The sequence below is a fragment of the Cylas formicarius genome, unplaced genomic scaffold, assembly GCF_029955315.1.
Source record: "Cylas formicarius isolate icCylForm1 unplaced genomic scaffold, icCylForm1.1 PGA_scaffold_10__41_contigs__length_53128322, whole genome shotgun sequence".
Lineage (NCBI taxonomy): Eukaryota > Metazoa > Arthropoda > Insecta > Coleoptera > Brentidae > Cylas > Cylas formicarius.
In genome coordinates, this window is record NW_026844214.1 from 52,236,824 (window position 1) to 52,258,615 (window position 21,792).

General features: G+C 34.0%; 1 protein-coding gene across 1 annotated transcript in view; it reads left to right on the forward strand.

The window, feature by feature from the left end:
- The window catches only part of LOC132708415 (oxidative stress-induced growth inhibitor 2-like), a 56,084-nt gene extending 36,170 nt beyond the window's left edge, over positions 1-19,914 (forward strand). Inside the window, exons 2-7 of the mRNA XM_060680749.1 lie at positions 651-717; positions 5,116-5,390; positions 9,606-10,009; positions 12,677-12,933; positions 14,455-14,762; positions 16,685-19,914. Coding sequence (XP_060536732.1) covers positions 663-717; positions 5,116-5,390; positions 9,606-10,009; positions 12,677-12,933; positions 14,455-14,762; positions 16,685-17,074 — 1,689 coding nt within the window. The 5' untranslated portion in view covers positions 651-662 and the 3' untranslated portion in view covers positions 17,075-19,914. The remainder of the gene's footprint in view (positions 1-650; positions 718-5,115; positions 5,391-9,605; positions 10,010-12,676; positions 12,934-14,454; positions 14,763-16,684) is intronic.
- Positions 19,915-21,792: the final 1,878 nt, after the last annotated feature.

The window sequence follows — 21,792 nt, forward strand, 5'->3', positions numbered from 1 at the left end:
ATTGGAACAAAAATCGTTGTTTATGCAATTTTATTGGAACGCGGCTGCAAACGAGTCGAATTGCGCTCGCGATAGCGTGAACATTCTAGACGTGACATTTTTAACCGCATCTGCGTGATTTAAAGTTATTGTCAAGTTTATAGGCCGGCTCGTAAAAGCGTGACTAATAAATGTTGATAATAATTCATACCTAAACCTAACAAAACTCCTGGACCAAATTAACGCTGAATCGATGATCCGGTTTGAATGATTTTTTTTTGCATTTTAGGTTGATTCCTTGACGTTGTCATAGTTTTCGCTAATAATAATAATATTAGTAATAATTGCACTGAACAACGGCTACAATCCGTCCAACAAATCCAGACAACAGTAAACTCTATTTATCCGAAACCTAATACAGAACACGAACAAGTTAAAACAATTACATACATAGCAGAACCTAGTGAAAAAGTTTCAAACCATTTGTCAAAATGTGGTTTAAAAAAAGCTTTCAGAACTAACAACACAATAGGACAATATTTAAAAAACAAAAAATGAAATGTCCAAATTCTCAAAAATCAGTTGGCCTTGCCTTCAGTTACTAACTTTTTATGTTTATATTTAATTTATTTTGTTTCCAACTAAGCGTTAATCCAATGTTTTTGTTTCAGATATATTACAACATGAGGAACCGTGAAAAAGATAGCAACATAATTTATAAAGAAGTTGTTGTTGTTGGTATGTATAGTGCGTTGTTTAATTTCTCTCTCTTTTTTTTTTTCGTTCATAACGGTAGACTATCGAATATTTGTTGGAAATATATCTTTGGATGATAACAAGCAGGGTCCATAAATAACAACTGATTGCGAAAGGTGATTATTACATTTGACTCTTTGGATTCGGGTTTGGATTTTAATGCATTGTCATATAACCGTCCGGCCTAAAAATCAAATCAAATCTTGTTTAAAAAAACCGTAAAACTATCTCAGCCCAGATCTTCTCTATAATAATTTAAACATTAAAGATATTAAGCGTTCTATCACAAAATACAGTTCCCAACAAATTTACAAAGACAATGAGTCCGAAAGCAACCTCACACTTACCACTGTTGTCGTTCCTTACTTTCAAAACCTCACTGAACTAACCGAAAGTCCTTATGAAATATAACGTCGATACCAGATTTACCACTGGTCCGAAAATCTCTCAACATCCGTTTGGGATGCCAGCAGTTTACGGGTATGGTCTGTTCATAGATATAAGAAAGTGACCAATGAATGGGATTATCCAAGAGTGGTCATTAACATACAATGCAACAAGATTATTACCTAAACTTTCGGAATTTAAATATACCTGTGTTTAATATTCTTTGGTTTGGTTTACTACTTCGTTTAAGTTTATTAGTAATCATTCTTATTTCGTGTGTATCCCAGGAGATGCTCCCGCCCAAATGTAGAAAACACTATTCTATTGAGACCAAGGAAGTTGTAAACAATGTTTATTTGACTCTCGTTGAACGTGGTTCCAGCAAGCAAGCATCTTCAGAAGAAACGGCCACTGACGAAAATTCTGGACGAAAAGTATGGAAAATTGTGAATAATCCCATTTCAGCGAGGAAAAAAAGAAGCGATGCTGACATTTTCTCGAGTGTAGATGAAAGTGATCAAGATATAATACGTCGTAAAATTTACCAGTTATACGAGGAATAAAGCGTGCCTATAATTAATATCTTAATTAGGAGGCTTGAAAAAGATGAAACCGGTGTTAAATGTGGCAGAACTACCTTATGGAAGTGTATTCAACACAGGCCTTTTAGATTTAAAAAATTGACAAAAGGCAGGTTTTAATCGAATCTTTTAGAATTCGGAAATGGCGACTGGAATATCTAGAAAAAATTAGGATTTACAGAGAACAACAAAAGCCAATTATTTACTTGGATGAAATCTGGTTCTACAGTTATAATACCCCGGAAAAGGGTTGGGTTAACTCAACCGATAAGTGTAAAACAAACGCGCCTTCAAAAAGAGGTAAAAGAATAACTATTTTGCATGCTGGCTCTAAAGATAGTTGGATTTCAAATGGGCTTTGTCTGTCTGCGAAAAATATTAAAGAATCTTCTCTGCAAACAAACTACTTCCAAACATTCCTCCTAATAGCGTCATTGTATTGGAGAATGCAAAATATTACAGTAGACAATTGACTAAAACCCCTTCCTCATGTGACACAAAAGCAACAATTCAAAACTACATGTATAATAACGACATTTATTTTCACGAAGATTATACCAAAAAGCAATTAATTGAGGTTCTACAAAGCTTGAACGTACAAAAGGAATACGTCTGTGATCATTATGCAAAAAATCTACGGCATACAGTTTTAAAGCCTTAAATAAATATTGTTTAGTATCTTTCCTAACAAAACCCCAAATAATTAATTTCTAAGCAAAGTACGGACCTGTTCGGCCATATTTCATTCTTACAGCTTGCCCGGCTCTTTCCTTAATTCGTATCAGTTAGTCACTTGCTTATGTCTATGAACAGACTTTAACATTCAAATTTCATTCTTGAATCTTGAATCTGTATAAATCTATAAGCTACCAAACATTCTTAACCACGACTCAAGTCTTTACCTCCCATGAATATGGCATGAGTTAAGCTCCTCTCCCCTCAAACAATATATAAGCAGGTACAGAGCAGAATACCAGTTTCAGTTAAACTCCCAAGGAGTCAACAGGAATGCGCAAGTTTTATAAGTGGTACTTCTATTGTAACTCTTAAGAAGACGTTCTTGTTGATCTGACCTGTTTGCGTCTCAAATAAATAAAGAAAAGTGTCCAAACCAAGACAATATTAATTCCAAAGCACTAGCCCACTGTATAGAAATTAGTATACGTGTCATGCAAAAATTGGAATATATGAATATATGAATGACGTATAAAATAAAACACTACCAATTTTTTGACATATAAGCCTACATCATATTTGTTTTAGATGCAACACCCTGTATATGTTTAATAGAATATCTTATTCCGATTAGCCCATTCGTTTTTGACAAATCGGCAAAAATAGGAATTTTTTATATAATTAACAATAATAACAACAATAATTATCTACAAATTAAAGTAGAAAAAAAACACTAACAATGACAAGACACATTGAACGAAAAGATTCTTTAACTTTTCTATTGTTATATTTGGTGCTCTAAAAGTTGCAAATAATGATCTCCTGTTAACGTTTGATGTATAAATAGCGGACCTAAAATATGTCCATCTATCACACCACCCCATGCCATTAATCGATTGGTACACCTGGGTTTTTATTTCGTGTATATGTCTAGGATTATTTAAAGACCAATATCGCGTATTTTGCCTATCACAACCCTTTCTTGTAGTGAACGAACTTTCATCAGTGCATAAAATGTTTTTCAAAAAAATATTATTCTCATTATGTCTATTTAAAAAATCCAAACAAAACTGCAGTTTTTGAGTTTTACGGAATTTAATTTATATTCTTTCAAAACTGAGTGGATTGATCCCCGAGAAATACCTGTCCTTTATATACTCTAGTAATAATAATAATAATAATAATAAATAACCTTTATTAAAGTAGAACAAAAAGAATATACTACAGTAGATTTGAACAGCCAGCGCTACTGCACCTAACCACCGATACAATGTAGTAATATATTGAAAATTAACAAGAAAAAAAACTAACAAATAGTCAAATCCATCCAAGATTCACAATTTGACAATTTTAAACAAATCAAAGGGGGATAAAAAAAAAGAAAAAAAATGGACACTGGAAAAAAGCAAGTGCACTATTCAAACACGACTAAAAGGAAAACAATAAACAAAAAAAAAATAAATATAAAAAAAATCAAGCGGTTCAGCCTCTCCTTAATCCCACTAGTTTTTTTTAATTTCTTTTTAAATGTAGAAGTGGATGAACAAGTAATAATACCAAACTCTTGACTGGAACCTTCGGCACTGCACTAACAGAGTTTCGGTTTGTGGTAGAACGCGTTATTGTGTGTAAGTAATAATATCCAGTGGAAGTGAATTATAAGTTTTAATAGCATTATATGTGAAAGAGCTCTGGTACCGGGGCTTTTTGTATCTAGTAATTTTATGCACTAACGTAGACAGATGCACAAAATATCTTTCAGACAGATTTAACCACTGAGAATCATTGACTGCCAGCGTTATATGATCAAATTTACGCAAACCATAGCTTTATCTCAAGCAGGCATTTTGCAATTTTTGTATTGGTTTTTACGTCTTAGAGTCGGCCGCATATCCCAATAGAGAGAGTATAAGAGAGTCACACAATTTAAGTCTAATCTCGGTAGATAAGTAGTCTTTATACATGTAAAGTACTTTCAGTTTCCCGTAGGACTTCTGCAGTAGATAAGATAAGTGATTATCAAAAAGCAGCTTACTATCAAGAAAGACTCCTAAGTTTTTACATTTGTCGACAAATTCAAGCGGAGTACCATTCAAAGAAAGCTTCAAATCTTTATACTGGATAATATCCTCTTTTTTATTGCCAAAAAAAACAACCCGGGTCTTGGAATCATTTAATTTCAGACCATGGGCTTTGGAGATTCTAGAAATCACTTCAAGTTCCTCATTTATGGCATCGTGAGATAAAGCTACATCTTTGACCGAGAATGATAAGTATATTTGCATACCATCTGCATACTGATGAGAATAGTATTTATTTAAATGCCTAGAGATGTCGGAGGTGTGAATAGAGAACAATAAAGGCCCAAAATGCTGCCCTGCGGAACTCTCCTTAGAAATATTTTTTAAGTTTTTATGTATCATGGGGAAGATGCCTCTCTCGAAGAAATGGTGAAAATACAAGCCAAACTGCGAGATGCGTATTGGCATACTAAAAAAATTTTAAAAAAATGACCGATATATAAAATGTTCCTAAGTGCATGTTAAAATATGTATATAAAATAATTAAATATTATAGAATACATATGTGTATTGTTATTTTTCATGTGCCTATAAAATAAATAAATAAATAAATAAATAAAACCTCCATATAGTTAAATGACAGATTCCTTCACCCTTTCCTATTGAAAACTCCATTATAATTCTGAAGCTAGTACACCATGGTAAATTTATTTTAGGCAATGGACCCAGCGGCATAGTGGTCTCTCTCATGTTGAGCGGTTGGTTGCCTTACTTGATATCCGATGAGCATCCCGACGAGATGCTGTCGGCCAGGCTGAAAAATTACGTGGGCAAATGCCTCGTCACCGAAGATCTGTGGGAACTAGCTCGCGGCCTAGAAGGACGATCGCAGAACCCCATATCTTTATTGCTAGACGCGTTGTTACACCCTTACGCCGATATCGGGCTTAAATTCAAATCGCTGGTCGAGTTTAGGAAGACCGGAGTACAGGTATGTAAGTATTTTTATGGATATTACCCCTTCCGCGTTATTGGAAAAAATCGGAAAGGATGTTTATAATCAAAGAGCGGAAAATGCGTAAAATTTTCAAATGCAATGCGAATATGCAAAAAGTATGAACATTAGACTAGTTGAATGTCATCATCTGCAATTCCACTTTAGATATTGATGGTACGCCACTGATTTCCCTTAAAATAAAAATTAATCTTAATTTCTTGATTTATGAAAGGAACAAAAATTCATAAATATTTCAAGCAGACGACATTTCCATTTTATCATCCATTAATAAAAGAAAATTAGTTTTTAGATTTTTTAAAATGCCGATTATATCGGAAATGGGATCCTTATCTTAAATATTTTTTTACTTTAAAATTCTATATTCATATATAATTTCCTATACCCATGTTTCAGGGTTTTTGAGAATTCAATTTTTTTGTCAATAGACCTACCTATACGGCGGAATGTTTTAAAATTACAATTAAATGACTTTTTCTTTTTAGAAAAAGGTCTGTTTAGTAAATTGAGTTAGTCGTTTAGATTAATTAATTAATTTATTATTAATTAAGTCCATGAAAAAGTAACAATTAAATTAAAATTTAAAAATCGGAGAAGTTTATTTTAGTTACAAGAAAAGGTGTACCTCTATTCCGAATATTTATAGTTTTCAAAATATTGAATTTTTGTTCGGAGTAAAACTGTGGAAAAGTGACAATATCGCTATTTTATTAATTAAAAATTGCTGCCAATTGCTATTCTGGCGCATCCGCCAAAAATTCGAAGCATCTGTTAAAAGTCGTAAAATTAAAAGTGGTGGAGGAGGTTGAAATTTGTCAGGCCAATAAACTTTTCTCCACCTCCTAAAGAAAAGGCAGCAAGAGTGTTTAAAGAAGGAAGATTATAAGTGGTCGTTCGAGGTTCAAACTTCGAACCATGCTAAAAAAAAATTATTCATAAAAAATATAATATTTTCGTGTATTTCCACTTTCCACTGTAGTGTTTCTTCATGGAATGAGTCCATCATGCCGTTTAAATTTTACGAATACTATTGTATTATAATACAAAAAAAAACAAAACTCAACTTAAATCTATGAAAAAATCTTGCTTCCAAACGTGGACGATCAAAAACCAACATGATTACAAACAATTTTCCGTTATGATGTGGCATTTTCTTCAATATTCTATCAAAATATACCCTGATCCTATTAAATTCTTAAAAAAATAAACAGTTCTCTACATTATCTAATAGCTATTTGGGATATCTTCCAAGTTAAACAAAAAAAAATCCGAGTTTATATTAATATTGGACTAACAAGCTTTTTTCAAAATGTCAAATTTCAACAATTACTATTTCTTAATTTTCTTAAGCTTCGTTAATTTATCTGACGCCTCAAAATGTTATTTAATAGTTCAGCCGACTCATAGCATTTTAAGGTTATGTTTGACTTGTTTTGTTTTCAATTAGTGTTTAATTATTTAATTGAAATCCAGTCTATTATACAAAAAAAAAAGAGATGCTACCGTGCATGCGTGCGTAGTATAGAGTCGATTTTTCTCAAAATCTTCACGTATTAATAGACACCCTGTATTGTCAGCAATAAGTTTTATTCGTATATCTGAACTATCATATCTTTAAAAGAAGTAGTATCGTGTCTTTGCAAGTGACCTAATGTGGGTTGCTTTAAAATCCACAAGAATTTATACGGGTGTTATCTTAAACCTCGAATATCTGAAAAAGTAAGTAAAATTTGAATATAATATAAATTAAAAACTTACCTTGTTTTTTGTCCTAGGATTGATACCTGAATAAAAATATAGGTTGTTCTATTTGAAAATCTTGAGATTTTGTTAATTAAATTCGTCAAAACGGTACCACCTATTTAGAGTAGTGCATCATTTTCTTAGTCTGTGGTTAAATTTTCGTTGGATCAGTAGCGTCACCACCCAATTTTTTATGAGGCAATCAAAATATGTGACCTTTATTTTCACCAACTAAAATAACAACGTTGATTTTTGCATGGGACACTTTGTACTCCCTGTATCAGCAAAATTATGACATTTTAAATCTTCAGGAGAGTTCAAGAAACTTTTTTTCGTGTCTCCCATGGGGTCGTTTTATTTGGCACACGGTGTACATTTACCGTAACATATCTAACATTGATAATGTTACATTTGAAACGTTATATAAAATGTATTTTTAGATTGCGCTGAAGTTATCAAGGAGACAAGTCGTAAAATCGGCAATAACAACGGTTATTGCATTGCCCCCTACATAAGATTTATCTAACGTAAACATATTGGAATAAGGATGTTTAGGCTAGCGCTCACGACACATTTAATATATTTTTTTTTTAATTTAAAATATTATACCGTGGAAAATTCTATTTAGACGAAGACGTGTAAAAATGGGTATTTTTTTCTTTGCCGCACGCGATATGTTTATTTTACATTATTTCTATTTTTATGGCCTGGTTTTCTAGGGTTAAATCATTTTTATTCACGGGTAGAGTCTATTCATAGATATAAGAAAGTGACTAACTGATACGAATTAAGAAAAGACCCGGGCAAGCTATAAGAATAAAATAAGGCCGAACAGGTCCGTACTTTGCTTGGAATTTAATTATTTGGGGTTTTGTTAGGAAAGATACTAAACAATATTATATATGTTTAAATCTAAAATGAAATTACAATTTTTTTTATTACCTACTTAAATTACTTAAAATTATTCACATAATACAACAGTATCACTATCGCTATCATCGCCTGTTTTAATTATTATTTGTTCCTATATTATTTGCAATATGAATACACGATTGTTTTGCTTTTTCTATATATATCTTTAATATTTTTCGCAGACAGAGAAAGCCCATTTGGAATCCAACCATCTTTAGAGCCAGCATGAAAAATAGTTATTCTTTTACCTCTTTTTGAAGGCGCGTTTGTTTTACACTTATCAGTTGAATCAACCCAACCCTTTTCTGGGGTATCATAAGTGTCGAACAGGTTTCATCCAAGTAAATAATTGGCCTTTGTTGTTCTCTGTAAATCCTATTTTTTCTAGATATTCCAGTCGCCATTTCCGAATTCTAAAAGATTCCATTAAAACTTTCCTTTTATCAATTTTTTTAAATCTAAAACCCATGTGTTGAATACACTTCCATAAGGTAGTTCTGGTACATTTAATACCGGTTTCATCTTCTAGCCTCCTAATTAAAATATCTAGTGTAGGCACGCTTCGTTCCTCGTATAACTGGTAAATTTATGCCGTATTATATCTTGATCACTTTCTACATTCTACAATCGAGAAAATGTCAGCATCGCATCTTTTTTTCCTCGCTGAAATGGGATTATTCACAATTTTCCATACAGTTGATGTTGGAATTTTCGTCAATGTGGCCGTTTCTTCTAAAGATGCTTGCTTGCTGGCACCACGTTCAATGAGAGTCAAATAAACATTGTTTATAATTTGCTTAGTCTCAATAGAATAGTGTTTTCTACATTTGGACGGGAGCATCTTCTGAGATACACTAGACTCGCACATATTTTGCATAATTCGCACACGATTCAACACACGCTGTATTACACACGAAATGATTACTAATAAACTTAACCTAAGTAGTATACCAAACCAAAGAATATTAAACACAGGTACAGACCATATCTTTCTTAACAAAATCCCAAATAATTAAATTCTAAGCAAAGTACGGACCTGTTCGGCCATATTTCATTCTTACAGCTTGCCCGAGTCTTTCCTTAATTTGTTTCTTTTATCTATGAACAGACTTTACCGTTCGAAGCACCAATGTGTAATTGCAAATACACATAAATTTCCGCCTGCCGCCTTGTACTTTACGGTTAGAACGTACCGCACAGTCTTTTTTCTTACCATCGTTTTGGCGTAAAATATGTAATTTACCATCTAGCCGCTTTTCTGTATTCACAAATGGTGATCTGGCAGCAATTTTTTTTTCATTAAAATATCTAAAATGGCAGATATTAAAAGTTTTCTTTTTAAAATTCGATTAGAAAACACCCTGAATACATTGTACGTGACACAACTTCAAATGTATAATAAATTATTTTATTTTTTATTTATTAACTTAGTATACGAAATTAAGTTGTCTGTTAAAGTAAAGACGGTTAATTTATTTATTTATATTCCTTCTCATCGTTCGAAACAGCACCTCATATCGATTTTTTTACATTCAGATCGACCACGTCGTCCTTGGCAAAGGACCACCGGGCGGCTCCTGGCACAGAATGGACCCGGACGTCTTAACTTTATCTCTGGGCAGTTGGATGGCGCTGCCGGGCATCCCCTTCCCTTCCAGTTGCGCGAATGAAAAGCGCGCCTACGCGCGTGACGTGGCCGCCTACTATGAGCATTACGTCCGGAAAATGGGTTTGGGTAAAAATTTCAAAAGCAACGTGCTGGTGACGTCGGTGACGGCCCGCGTAGCCGACGAAGGACCCGACCCGTGGTCGAGGAAGTTCGATAAAGCTGACTCGGCGAAGACCTACGTCGAGCCGCCACGCGAGAACCATGGAAAATCGTGTTTTATAGCTGACGCGATCCACTGCCTCTTCCCTAGGGATTACAGATCGAACAAAAGGTAGATAATAAATTGTTAAAAAAATTATCATATTATATAAAAGTTTGGCGACAAGATACGTGGTCAAAGTGATAGGTAGGAATGCCTCAGGGTTCCGTCCTGGGGCCGTTTTTCGTTATTATCCGCGTAAATAGTATATATACTGATTACAGGCAAGAATTTTAGTTATATCGAATAAAATTTTCCTTTTGTGTCTGTTTCTAAATTTCTAGCATATAAAAGTTGTTGATATATTTTCAGATTTAATAAACCTTCCGTCAGAACAACGACAATGTTTCATTGGTTGGTAAAGTGGACTCATCCAAATGAATTAAAAATTGACTTCTTTCGACAGAACGAAAACAGTTTTTGAAAATTGGCCACATTTTTTTCCTTCTTATCTGGATGCATTTTTCTTTTTACAAAACTTCTGGATTCCTCTTGCGTCGGTTTTTGTTGGGTCGAACTTGCTGACGTTTCGCCAATCATCCTGTTGGCTTCTTCAGAACTTGACTGGAACTGACTGGCGTTTTACTCTGTACCTGCTTATATATTGTTTGAGGAGGGCGGAGCTAATTGGGGAGCATAAACACCTGAGTCGAAGTTAACATTGTTGGGTTGCTTATAGATTTCTATAGACTCTCGGATTTTTCGTTGGTAGAAGAATTGATTACATGCAAGAATCTTAGATTTATCGAATAAAATTTTATGACCGGATTCGTGATTGTGTTCGGCAACAGCTGATGAGTTTATTTGTCTTAGTCGTAAGGCTCTTTCGTGTTCGTGTTTGAGTCTAGTTGATATTTTTTTCCGGTTTCTCCAATGTATTCTTTGCCGCATATGCATGGAATGCTGTAAACTCCTGGCATCTCAAATGGAATTTTGTCTTTGATGGATCGGAAGATGTCGAGAGATTTTTGGACAAGTATTAAATATGGTTTTGACGTTATATTTCTTTAGAACTTTTGATATGTGGTCAGTGATGTTTTGAATATAAGGAAGGACCACAGTGGAAGTGTAGGATTGCTTTCGGCCTCATTGCTATTGGAAGGTTGAGGTGGAATGTATTTTGGGATGGAACGCTTAGTAGAAGTTATTAGAGAGAAGAGCAGAGGCAAGGTGTTTTAATTCTGGGTTGAGTGACTCGGGCTGATATAGTTTTACGACTCTGTAAACAAAGAGTGATGTGATAATGCCTTAAGGTACCGGTCTGTGTGCGTAGGTTTTCTGTAAACACAATGACCCAATGTTAGGTCTGGTTTTGTATTGATAAGAGTATCTAAGAAGGGGAGGTTATTATTAGTTTCAAATTGAATAGTAAAACGGATCTTAGGGTGTATAGAGTTTAAATGTCTAAGAAAATCTACCAGGGATTCTGGACAATGAGCCGAAATAGCAAAAGTATCATCGACGTAGGGTTTCCATAACTTTGGTCTTAGATGGAAGATGGATAGTGGAGAACCCATAGTTGTTCCCGACGTTTGTTCAAAAATTTAACCGTTATAAGAAAAATACGTTCCAGTCATTATGTGTCTTTACTAACATCAATATGGGAATCAGTCATCCGAGACTGTGTTTACGCCCTTCATTTAGCTCCGCTCCCTTCAAACAATAAACAGGTACAGAGTAAAATGCGAACCAGTTTCAGTCAAGCTCTGAACAAGCCATCACGATGATTGGCGAAACGTCAGCAATAACCGACGCAGGAAGAATCCAGAAGTTTTGTAAAAATGTTATAATAATATATATTTCTGAAAACCTTAAATGATTTCCAATTAATGTAAAAAATAATATATATTTTAAAAATTATATGTTTGATTCATAACTACTAAACAGTTAGACCAAGTAAAAAACAAACTACACCACTGGATTCTAGGGAGCTGCGGCGGTTAATGCTTAAATAATAAAATTCATTATAATAGGCCTGAAAGTTTACAAGTGATAAGAGAGAGACTTAATATCGTTGACAAGTTCTAAACAGAGAGAACCGCGATTTTATCACTTCGTATTAATAGGAACTTGAAAGGAAATATTATCCGATGTATAGAAAATAATGAAGGTTATATGGAAAATGTTTAACATTAATTATAGATATTTTTATTGTTAAATAATTTATTGTAAATATCTTAGAACATTGTTAAAACAATAGCAAACATAGATGTTACGGTTGCTATCAAGGCAGACTTGACCATTTTTAAACAATGTAGCTATTGTTCAGAACTGGAAAGATTATTATTTTTAAACTGAAATATCTCCAAAACGGCTAAACGAAATGTCAATACACTTTTTGACAGCTTGCGATCGTCCTTTGTTTTTTTCTGACATTTGCATAATATAATATAGCAAAAATCTTCAAAATTTTGCATTTAAACTTTCAAAATTAACCCTGTAGGTGGGTTGACGTGACGTGGCTTTTACTTGGTGAAAATCCATTTAACAAAATAAATAAGAACTAAAAGTTACATGACAGTTGTTTCGACAACACCGTGTCTTTAACAAATGTTATATTTACAAACTCTTTACTGTATATACTGAAAAAGCATTACATTTGATACAGACACGGTGTTGTCGAAGCAATTGTCATATGAAAATATATATTTTCCAGAAAATTTGAACTTTTAGTTTTTATTTATCCTGGAGGTGGGTGTCAAAATATAATGATTAACCCAGTACGATTTGCAATTGCAGATCGAACAACGGCCCGCACTCCGGCAACTGTAACCGCAGACTGAAGACGGGGCCCGGATTCGTGTCGAAACACGAGAGGAAGAAAGAGCTTTGTTGTTGCTGTTGTTGTTGTTGCCGTGAGACGAACGACCAGCAACCCCGGCGGACCTCGGATTTCCACAAAAAACCCGTGCCTTTCTACAGTAGACTAAGTTCCCCTTCGAGTTGTGATACGCGTAGCTCTAATTGGTTAGTGAGGACGGACGACGTAGATACAGGTATACTTCGACCAGAAACATAGTGCTATTACAACCGACCCCATCATTAACTTTGCCTACTGTTTATTACTCCAAAACCGCAGAACTTTATCCGTAACTATTCCAGGACCGTCCTAGGAATTTATGTACCTAGGCTAGCAAGCGGGATATAAGTATGTTTTCATTCCTTTTCGACAAGCGTCATTGCGTTGTCATAAAAGAATTAGTACAATTTATGACGTTCTATTTCATTACATTTCTGCGTATTAATAAATTATTAATAAACAAAATATTAAATATAATAATAATATAGTAAAAAATCGTCACTATCGCCACTGTCACCTAGTTCAATGATCAACTCCCCCGCTAATCGTTCTCGAAGATTATTTTCTTCTTTTATTAATCATTTTCTTCTTATATGCGTTTTCAACCGATTTTGTGGTCTTTATTAAAATGTTTTATTTTTAATCATTCCAGAAATTGTTTTCTCGTAAAACATAAATCATTTTCGAAGAAGTATTCGGAATTTTTCTAATTTGGGCTGAATGATAAGTCAAATATTTCCGGCCAAAAAAAGCCTCGCAGGGTCGAAACTACATAAATACGTACTTGCTGGAAGAATCACATTCAAATCAAATATATTCGAACATATTGCCATTTAGGTTGAACCCTTAACCCATATTATCGCAGGCATAAAAAAAAATAAATACTTTTTTCTTTGAAATTATTTATTTTATTGCACTTAAGAATACATTACATGTGTCAAAAAAAAATTTAAAAAAATTTTTGGGGCACATAAGCTGTAACATATAATTTATACATAAATATACAAAAGAAAGTTCAAATTCGATAGAAAACAATTAAAAGTAGATTGTTTCCCAAATAGAACCTGATTTGCTACAAAAAAAACGCATAATATTTTATGAAAATGCCATATTTTACGAACTGTAAATATTTTCAAAAAATAAAGCATAGTCAATATAGTATCTCCAATGTATGTTTTCTGCGATGTCATCTACATACTATATACTTAACAAAAATGGCAATACAAATCGAAAATATTTTTTTTTACTCTTTTGGATTTTCTGGAAAATGTGATTTTTTACATCATTCCTTTACACATAGATTAGCGATTTCTACGGTTTTATGTCCTTTAGCAGTGATAATAATAAAATTTCTAAACGGATGTGCAAAAATATGTCCTGGATGTGACAAAAAAAATCATAGAATAGGTGGCACCCCTGGGACAAAATGGGTTAAGAACGATATATATCACCCGGTGTTAAAATAAACTCTTCTACTTTTGCGAAAATACCCCGCAGGATCAATGCTTAATCAAATTTAAAACGGTCCATTTACATTTCAAATAAAAATTTGAAATTTCTACAATTATTCGTTACGATCCATCTCAGGCAAGACCTACTTAATGCAGAATAACCATCTGTTGGGATGGTTTTTACCACGGTCCTGTGATGGTACTGCAAAATACTTAAAACGTCAAAGCAATAAATGTACTATATTTTTGGTCGTATTATAACGCAGTGACGTACGCCTGCAAGTATCTGGTGCTCGCTTGCGGCACGTACGACATGCCGAATCGGTTGGAGGTTCTCAACGACGATCCCGATTGGTTGGTGCACGATCTGCGCGCCCTCGAACTGAAGCTCGACGAAATGTTAAAGCTCGGAAAGGTGACCGACCCGGTGTTGATCGCGGGGGCGGGGCTGAGCGCCGCGGACGCGGTAATCGCCACCAGGGCGCGCGGCGTGCCAGTCGTGCACGTTTTCAGGAACAAAACGGCCGAATTCAGCAAGCAGCTGCCTGAGAATATGTACCCGGAATACCACAAGGTAATTGTCGATGGCCGATTTAACACGGGCACACACACACCAACATTTTTTTTTGTTTTACGTCACGGATAAACTCTGATAACATATCAATTGTTCCCGTTGCTCTTAGTCGATGTGTTACCCGTCCGCGATGACGTCTTTTTTGGTTAATTTAAGTGAGAGGCGAAAAAATTTGGAAAAAACTTTACGATTTCCAATCATTTCTAAAAAAATTTAATTTCTTGATTTTTTTCAATCAATAGGACCGACTCAAAAATGTATTTATTTTATATTATATGCGGACTAGTGTCCTTTAAAAAAATATATTACAAGACTTTTTACTTAAACGATTTTTATTTTTAATAAATACTACCTACTATTAATAATTCTCAAAAAAATTATGTGCTAATAAATTAATAAAAAACTTTTTGAAAAAAAAAATAAAACATAGGAACTAGATAAGTTGAACGTATCCTCCATTTTGACAGATACAAGTGTCTTCGCGACCGAAAAAATTCTTAAACGAGAAGACGCAGAAGTTTCGGAGCCGTAAAATGTACCGGGTGCGCCGCAAACTCAAAAAAAAAACTGAAAATTGGGTCCCCCTGTTATTGAAAATTGGCTATAACTGAACTTCGGATGTTAGTTTTGGTTAGCTAAAACCTTTATATTTAAGGTTTTCACCTGTTGTACAGGGTGTTCAAGATATTAAGTTCTATATTCAAAAATTAACAGGTGTCTTAACTTTGCAGCTATCGACTTCAGATTTGACAGAAGGGTAGAAGTCCACATCCGCATTTAATCTGTTAATAATGAACTTACTCAAATCTCGCAAAGTATTTTTTTTAATTTTTGAAAAAATTTTTTGGTATATTTTGACTTCCAGAAGGAAATTATTTTCTCGAAAACGGTATATACGATCGAACAAATTTTTGAACCAAACGACGCTTCAGACCTGTACCGAAAACCTTCATCCTTGATGATTTTTTAAAAATATACAGGGTGCGGCGGTAATTTGAAAAAAACTGAAAATCGGACTCCCTTTATAATGACAATTGACCATAACTAGAAGGCTGTGATTTTGTTGTCAGTTTCTTTCACATGGCTATATAGCGCGTATGGACAGCTAATATTTTTGTATTTAAGGTTTTCACATATTATACAGGGTGTTCGGAATATTCTGTGCTATATTCAAAAACGTCATAAGTGTCTCAAATATATAGGCATCGACTTCAAATTTGGCAATAAAAGTCCGTACGCACATCTAAATAGTAGAAATTGAGCGTAATGTCACCAAATATATATGTTTTTAATTTTCTCTAATTATTTTGTCTTCCAGATTGGCAAAATGTTAGAGCCAGAAAACGGCGAAGATTCGGGGCTCTGACTTTTTTATTTTAGGCGTTTTTTATACACAGGGTTTTTCAATTATGAACAAAAATCTAAAAAACCGTGAAAGAGGTACTTTTTTGGAATAAATTATTAACCGCAAATCAAAATTCGTAAAACATATGGCCAATTCTCGCCCCCAATCTAAATGCGATGACGTCATTTACTATTACCTCGCACGGTTTCAGAAAACAAGTATTTTCTTGAAAACCACTTACTCCATTGAAAAAAATGAAATGCCAGGAAACGTGGGAGGTCCAGGGCTATAACCTCTATTTAGAACATTGTTTAAATCATATACAGGGTGTATCGTTTATCAAGAACATCCTAAAAATTTCCGTTTTTGTTGGTAAATTATTGGGGATAAATGAAATACTGCTAAAAATCCGTTAATTTGATTTGAACGGTATCGTAAACTGTCTCGAGAGAGAGTTTCAGGTTTCGTCAATTATACAGGGCGCGCGAGATATTTGAAAAAATATCATTATTTCCCAGCTGCGATTTTTCGAAAGCAATCTTGTTTTTATCGCCGGCTACGATTTGATTTCTCGCAGGTCAACCAAATGATGAAAGATGGCGGCGCTTCGTACCCCCTCTACAAGTCGTATCCGGAATACGACGTGACCGACGTCGATCAAAACGCCAGGACAGTGACCCTGAGCTCGAAAACCGGCGAAAGGATAAAAATGAACGTATCACTTGCAGCGGTCCTCATAGGATCCAGACCTGACCTATCCTTTTTGCCGCCCAGCTACAGTTTGGGCGTGCGGGACGATCAATCGATTGATTCCAAAACGAACCCCGTCAGGATCGACCCCCTGACGCACCAGGTGCTCGGTTACGACGGTCTCTTCGCAGTGGGTCCATTGGCGGGTGATAATTTCGTGCGGTTCATTCCAGGTGGTGCTTTAGCTTTAATTTCGAAAATATACAAATCAGAGTAGGGGGGAAATCGGGCGTATATTTTTTAGCAATCTTTAGCTGTTCCATTTTCATGGGTTGTACGGTACAAGCTGTACGATTTAACTGTTTCAGCACGAAGAAAAAAATGTATTCCAAAAATCAATATTTTATACGTTTTTCTAACACAAGACGCTTAAAAACAAACGCAAACATAAATTTCAAACAATTAGACCTACGGTGGTTTACAGGGTGGTCCGGGGGTTACAAAAAAAAATTAAATACAAAAGTTGTTTCTATTGAAATGACCTTTATTTTTTTTTAATTTTCATCGTCACTTTTTATATACCAGGTGGTAAACCAAAGTAACATTTTTTAAAAATAAAAATAAAAGAAATAGACAAAAAAGACAAATTCTTGGGGTAAGTGGACGCAGAAAAAAAAACTATTATATTTAGGAAGTACAGAACCAAGTATTTATTACATTGGCACATTACAAATAAGCATATGAAAAATAAAAACATAAACTTTCGGATTCTCAGTCTTATTATTGAAAAACTAAAAGAACAAGTTAATTATGCTCGCACTTGTCCCGCCATTGGGGTGTACGTAGGGGAAAACCGGGTAAGATGACGAGGTTAAGAAGAAACGTATATATTATTGGTTATTTATTATAAATTCTCGCAAAACTTTCTCATAACAAAATCTTAGGAATTATCCTTATCAAAAATAAACATCCAGTAAGTTCAAAATATTTAAAATGTAGTTTAAATGGATGAGGATAAGATGACGAATTGACAGAAGTCACAAAGTAATTTATTCCATCAAAATGACTGCACGCCTCATGCCACCACAGCTGGCAGGACGAGCATTGAATCCACTCCTCCATCTCCATCCCGGACACAATATAACTTCACATTCACTCTTTCTTTCGTCATGTTTTTTCCGAGTTTCATTTTTCTGTTCGTTAAGTTTCCTTTGGTTTTTCAGCTCTCGTTTATTCTTTTTTCTTTTTCAATGGCAAGATTTTCTTTTTCTTGAAGCTCTTTTTTACCGGTGTGGGCGTTATAATTCTTACTGCAATCTTTTTCTTTTTAGTAATGGTCTCGTTTCTAGAAGCTCTTGGAAGTGGTTTTATTTCTTCCACCGAAACTCTTTTTTCGTTGCACTGATCACTTATTGTAGATTTTTGACGGTTAACACTTTCCACTTTTTCTTTCAACGTTTTCATTCCGCTTGGACCGGGTCGATCCATCAGATCCATTTCGTTGTTTGCCGAATTCCCATCATCAACAAATAAGGTTCTTTTTACTGCATCTGTTTTCGATCGGTTCATACAATTACCAGGATTCGGTGTTGGATTTTCATCCGGATTGTTTTGCTTTGATGCAAACTTAATCAACGGTTGACTGTCCTCGGCCTCACTGTCAGTATCGTTTAACATTTCACAATTCAAATTTGGCATTTCTCTATCTGTGGTTAAAGCTGGTGCAAAATAATCGTCAAATATATTCCGATCAAATCCATTTTTTTCCTTGATAACAAATGTACCGCTGCCAGCCCTGTATTACTAGAATATACTCGAACCAGAATTATAGTGCTTTTACAACCGACCCCGTGATTAACTTCGTCCACTGTTTATTACTCCAAAACTGCAGACCCTTACCCGCAACCATTCCAGGACCGTCCTAGGACTTTATCTACCTACGCTAGCAAGAGAGATATAAGTATATTTTCAATCTTTTTCGCCGAGCAATTCTTGAAACATGGACATAAAAAAATCAGTACTACCTTCTATTTCATTACATTTCCACATAGTATCATTATTAACATTAATATTTCATGTCCGTTTAGTTGTGCTATTGAATCGATTTTGTAGTCTTCATTAAAATGTTTTATTTTTAATAATTCCAGTTGTTGTTTTTTCGTGTAGCTCTCGTCAAAATATGAATTATTTCCGCACGGAGATTCTTTAATTTCTTCTCTATTTGAATAGGTATTTGGATTTTTCCTAATGAAACGAGGTATTATCCAAAACAATAGCAGTATTTGGCAACAGTTTATTTTCAAACCAGTCCTCAAGCTTTCACGTTCTTACCAGATGAAAATAAGGCATCTTCCACCATTTTCGAACCCAGCGTGAAGAATTATTACGCATTTTTCATGTGAAGGCACACACTTGTTACTTTTATCACACCATCTTTTTTTTACTGTGTCATGAGTGTCGAACCACGTTTCATCTAATATTGGCCTATTTTGTTTTGGAAATTTTTCACTTGTATTTAAATAATCCTCCCTCCATTGCGCAATTCTTTGATATTCCATTAGCACCGAAAATCCATTTTGTTCAAAAAAGTGTCAGTGTCAGTACTTTTTCATGCAGGATTAAAATTCACTTTATAAGCGTCGTATATTATACGCCTAATTAAATAGGCGTGTTGCTTTTTGAAAACTGGCGAAGTACCAACATCTTCTCTCACTATCCTCTTGACTATCCCACTTGCAACAATTTTTCTATCTATCTTCGATTCTTTTTTAAGACTATAGATTATATTCGTGGTAGATAAAGGCACGTCATAAGAATGCAGATAAATATTTATTAGACTCTTACGATTAAACATTTTTTGAAGGTTCCCTACTGAACTGTACCTTCAACACGCACAAAAACTGAAAACAGTGTTGTCTGTGGAAATGCGGAGCACAAACATATTCGCTTTTCAGACAAAATTGAGGTTATGTGCATAGACAAACTATTATGTTCGTTTGTTGTTTGCCCTATGAACATAGAAAAATGAGATTGGTTATTTGCTATAAATTAGCGAATGCGGGAAGAGAGATGTTGCTGTTTATATAGTCTGGTTTTTGGTCAATTCATAATTTTTTTTAACAAAATTAAAATGTTACATTGTTTATTTAGGTTGAACCGCGAATTTTTCCGTACTAATGAAAAAAACTAAGTGAAAATATTCGAGATATGTGAGCGACGTGTGACTTAATAATCAAAATCGTCAAACATCTTCCCTTTGAAGTGGACAAAAAGCAATCTCCAATTGGAAATGAAAACGTGAAAGGTTCTTGGTTAAGTTTAGGCCGGACTTTTATTAAAAACGGATTAAAAGTCGTCCTGAATTTAAACAAGCAACATATTCTACTTTCACTAGTTAGGTAGGATTATTAGCAAGGATTAGTCGCGTCATCGCTTCGTGGTCGCCTCCATACTGTTTTTTATAGTTTATCCGGAATTAAGGAAATTTATAATGAACGGTAATGAAGTTAAGCGATCTAACGAAATCTTTGCTAATAATTTCTATTATCCCTATATAGCACAAAATGGAACAACTAAATGGTTTTGCTGTTCAGATTGAAAGTACAGACACCATTAAATCAGCATTTATATTGTAGGTCACGTTACAACATGCAGGGCATTTTCTGAAAGTTTGGTTGTTGTCAAAACGATTAATTTTCGAAGTGTAATTTTTCGATTTTGGGATATGTGCAATTGTGTGCTACGACACGTTTTACTGTACTTCAGTGTTCTACGGTGTTGGCATAACTCAAAAGCTGCATCGTTCGTCCACTTTTGGTTGTCACTTTATTCCGTCTATCTGTAGCGTCAAGAAGCGTTTTTTTTTACTTGTTTTTAGTATCGATTTCGATTTACATTGGAGTATTTTTGTAATCAGTGATCGTTGTCTTCAAGTTTAAAATAAAATACTTGTTTGGAAATATGAGTTTTTATTTCCGATGAAATGAATGGGCATAGCCATAGAAATAGGGTCACCAAACATTTTGGTAAGTTTCTGGATTTAATATACCAATTTCTGGTAAAAATAAATTAAGATTAAAAGAAAAACAAAATTTTTAAATGAATATGTCAAAAGGAATAGGTTTTTTAGGAGAAATAAAGTGATAAGTATTTGTTTAGGAATGATGGGTTTGGCTTGCCAACAATAACATTGAGCTATTTGTCAACGTCATTAAGTTGCGTTTTATTACGAATTTGTGTATCTAATTTGTATCTAAGTGTATTAAAAAGGCCAACGTTACATAAAAGCAGTATAGCGAGAAGAAAAACAACCTTAGTTTTTAATTATTCATTTGTTAAATATTTTAGATTAGATTTGTTATTAATCTTTTCCTAATTAGATTTTTGTAAAAAAAAGTGTTTTATAACCGATTGAAATTAATAAAAATATATATATATATATATATATATTTATTATTGTAAAATGAAAATATAACAGGGTTCTCTTGATCGAACAATAACAGCTTGATTTAGTAGAATTTATTTTCATTTGGCAATTTCATTGCATTTTTTTAATACCTAAGGTGTAAATTTTAAAAAAAAAAAAAACAATAACTTTTTCCTAAATTTTCGATGAATAATGAATGACATGTAATAACTGCGCTTTAAACAAATTTGTCGTACAAAAACTCATTATTTTTTATATAAACAAGTTATTTACAGTAAACAAAAAAACAATTCTTATTGCAACGGACAAAATACAGTTTTACTTTGTCAATTTGCATAAAAATACAAGCGTTATTTATCTCCATTGTGCTTATGGGATACCAGGGATTTTAAAAATGCAGGTATTATTTCTGTTTCGTTATTTTTTGTTTCATGTTATTATATGTGTTCAGAAATAACACAATAGCCAACTATTACTTTTACTTATTAACTGAAATTAACCACTTTAACGTCCAGCACGGAATGTTCTTCTACTTGCTTTTATTGGGCAAGATTACCATGGACACTCGC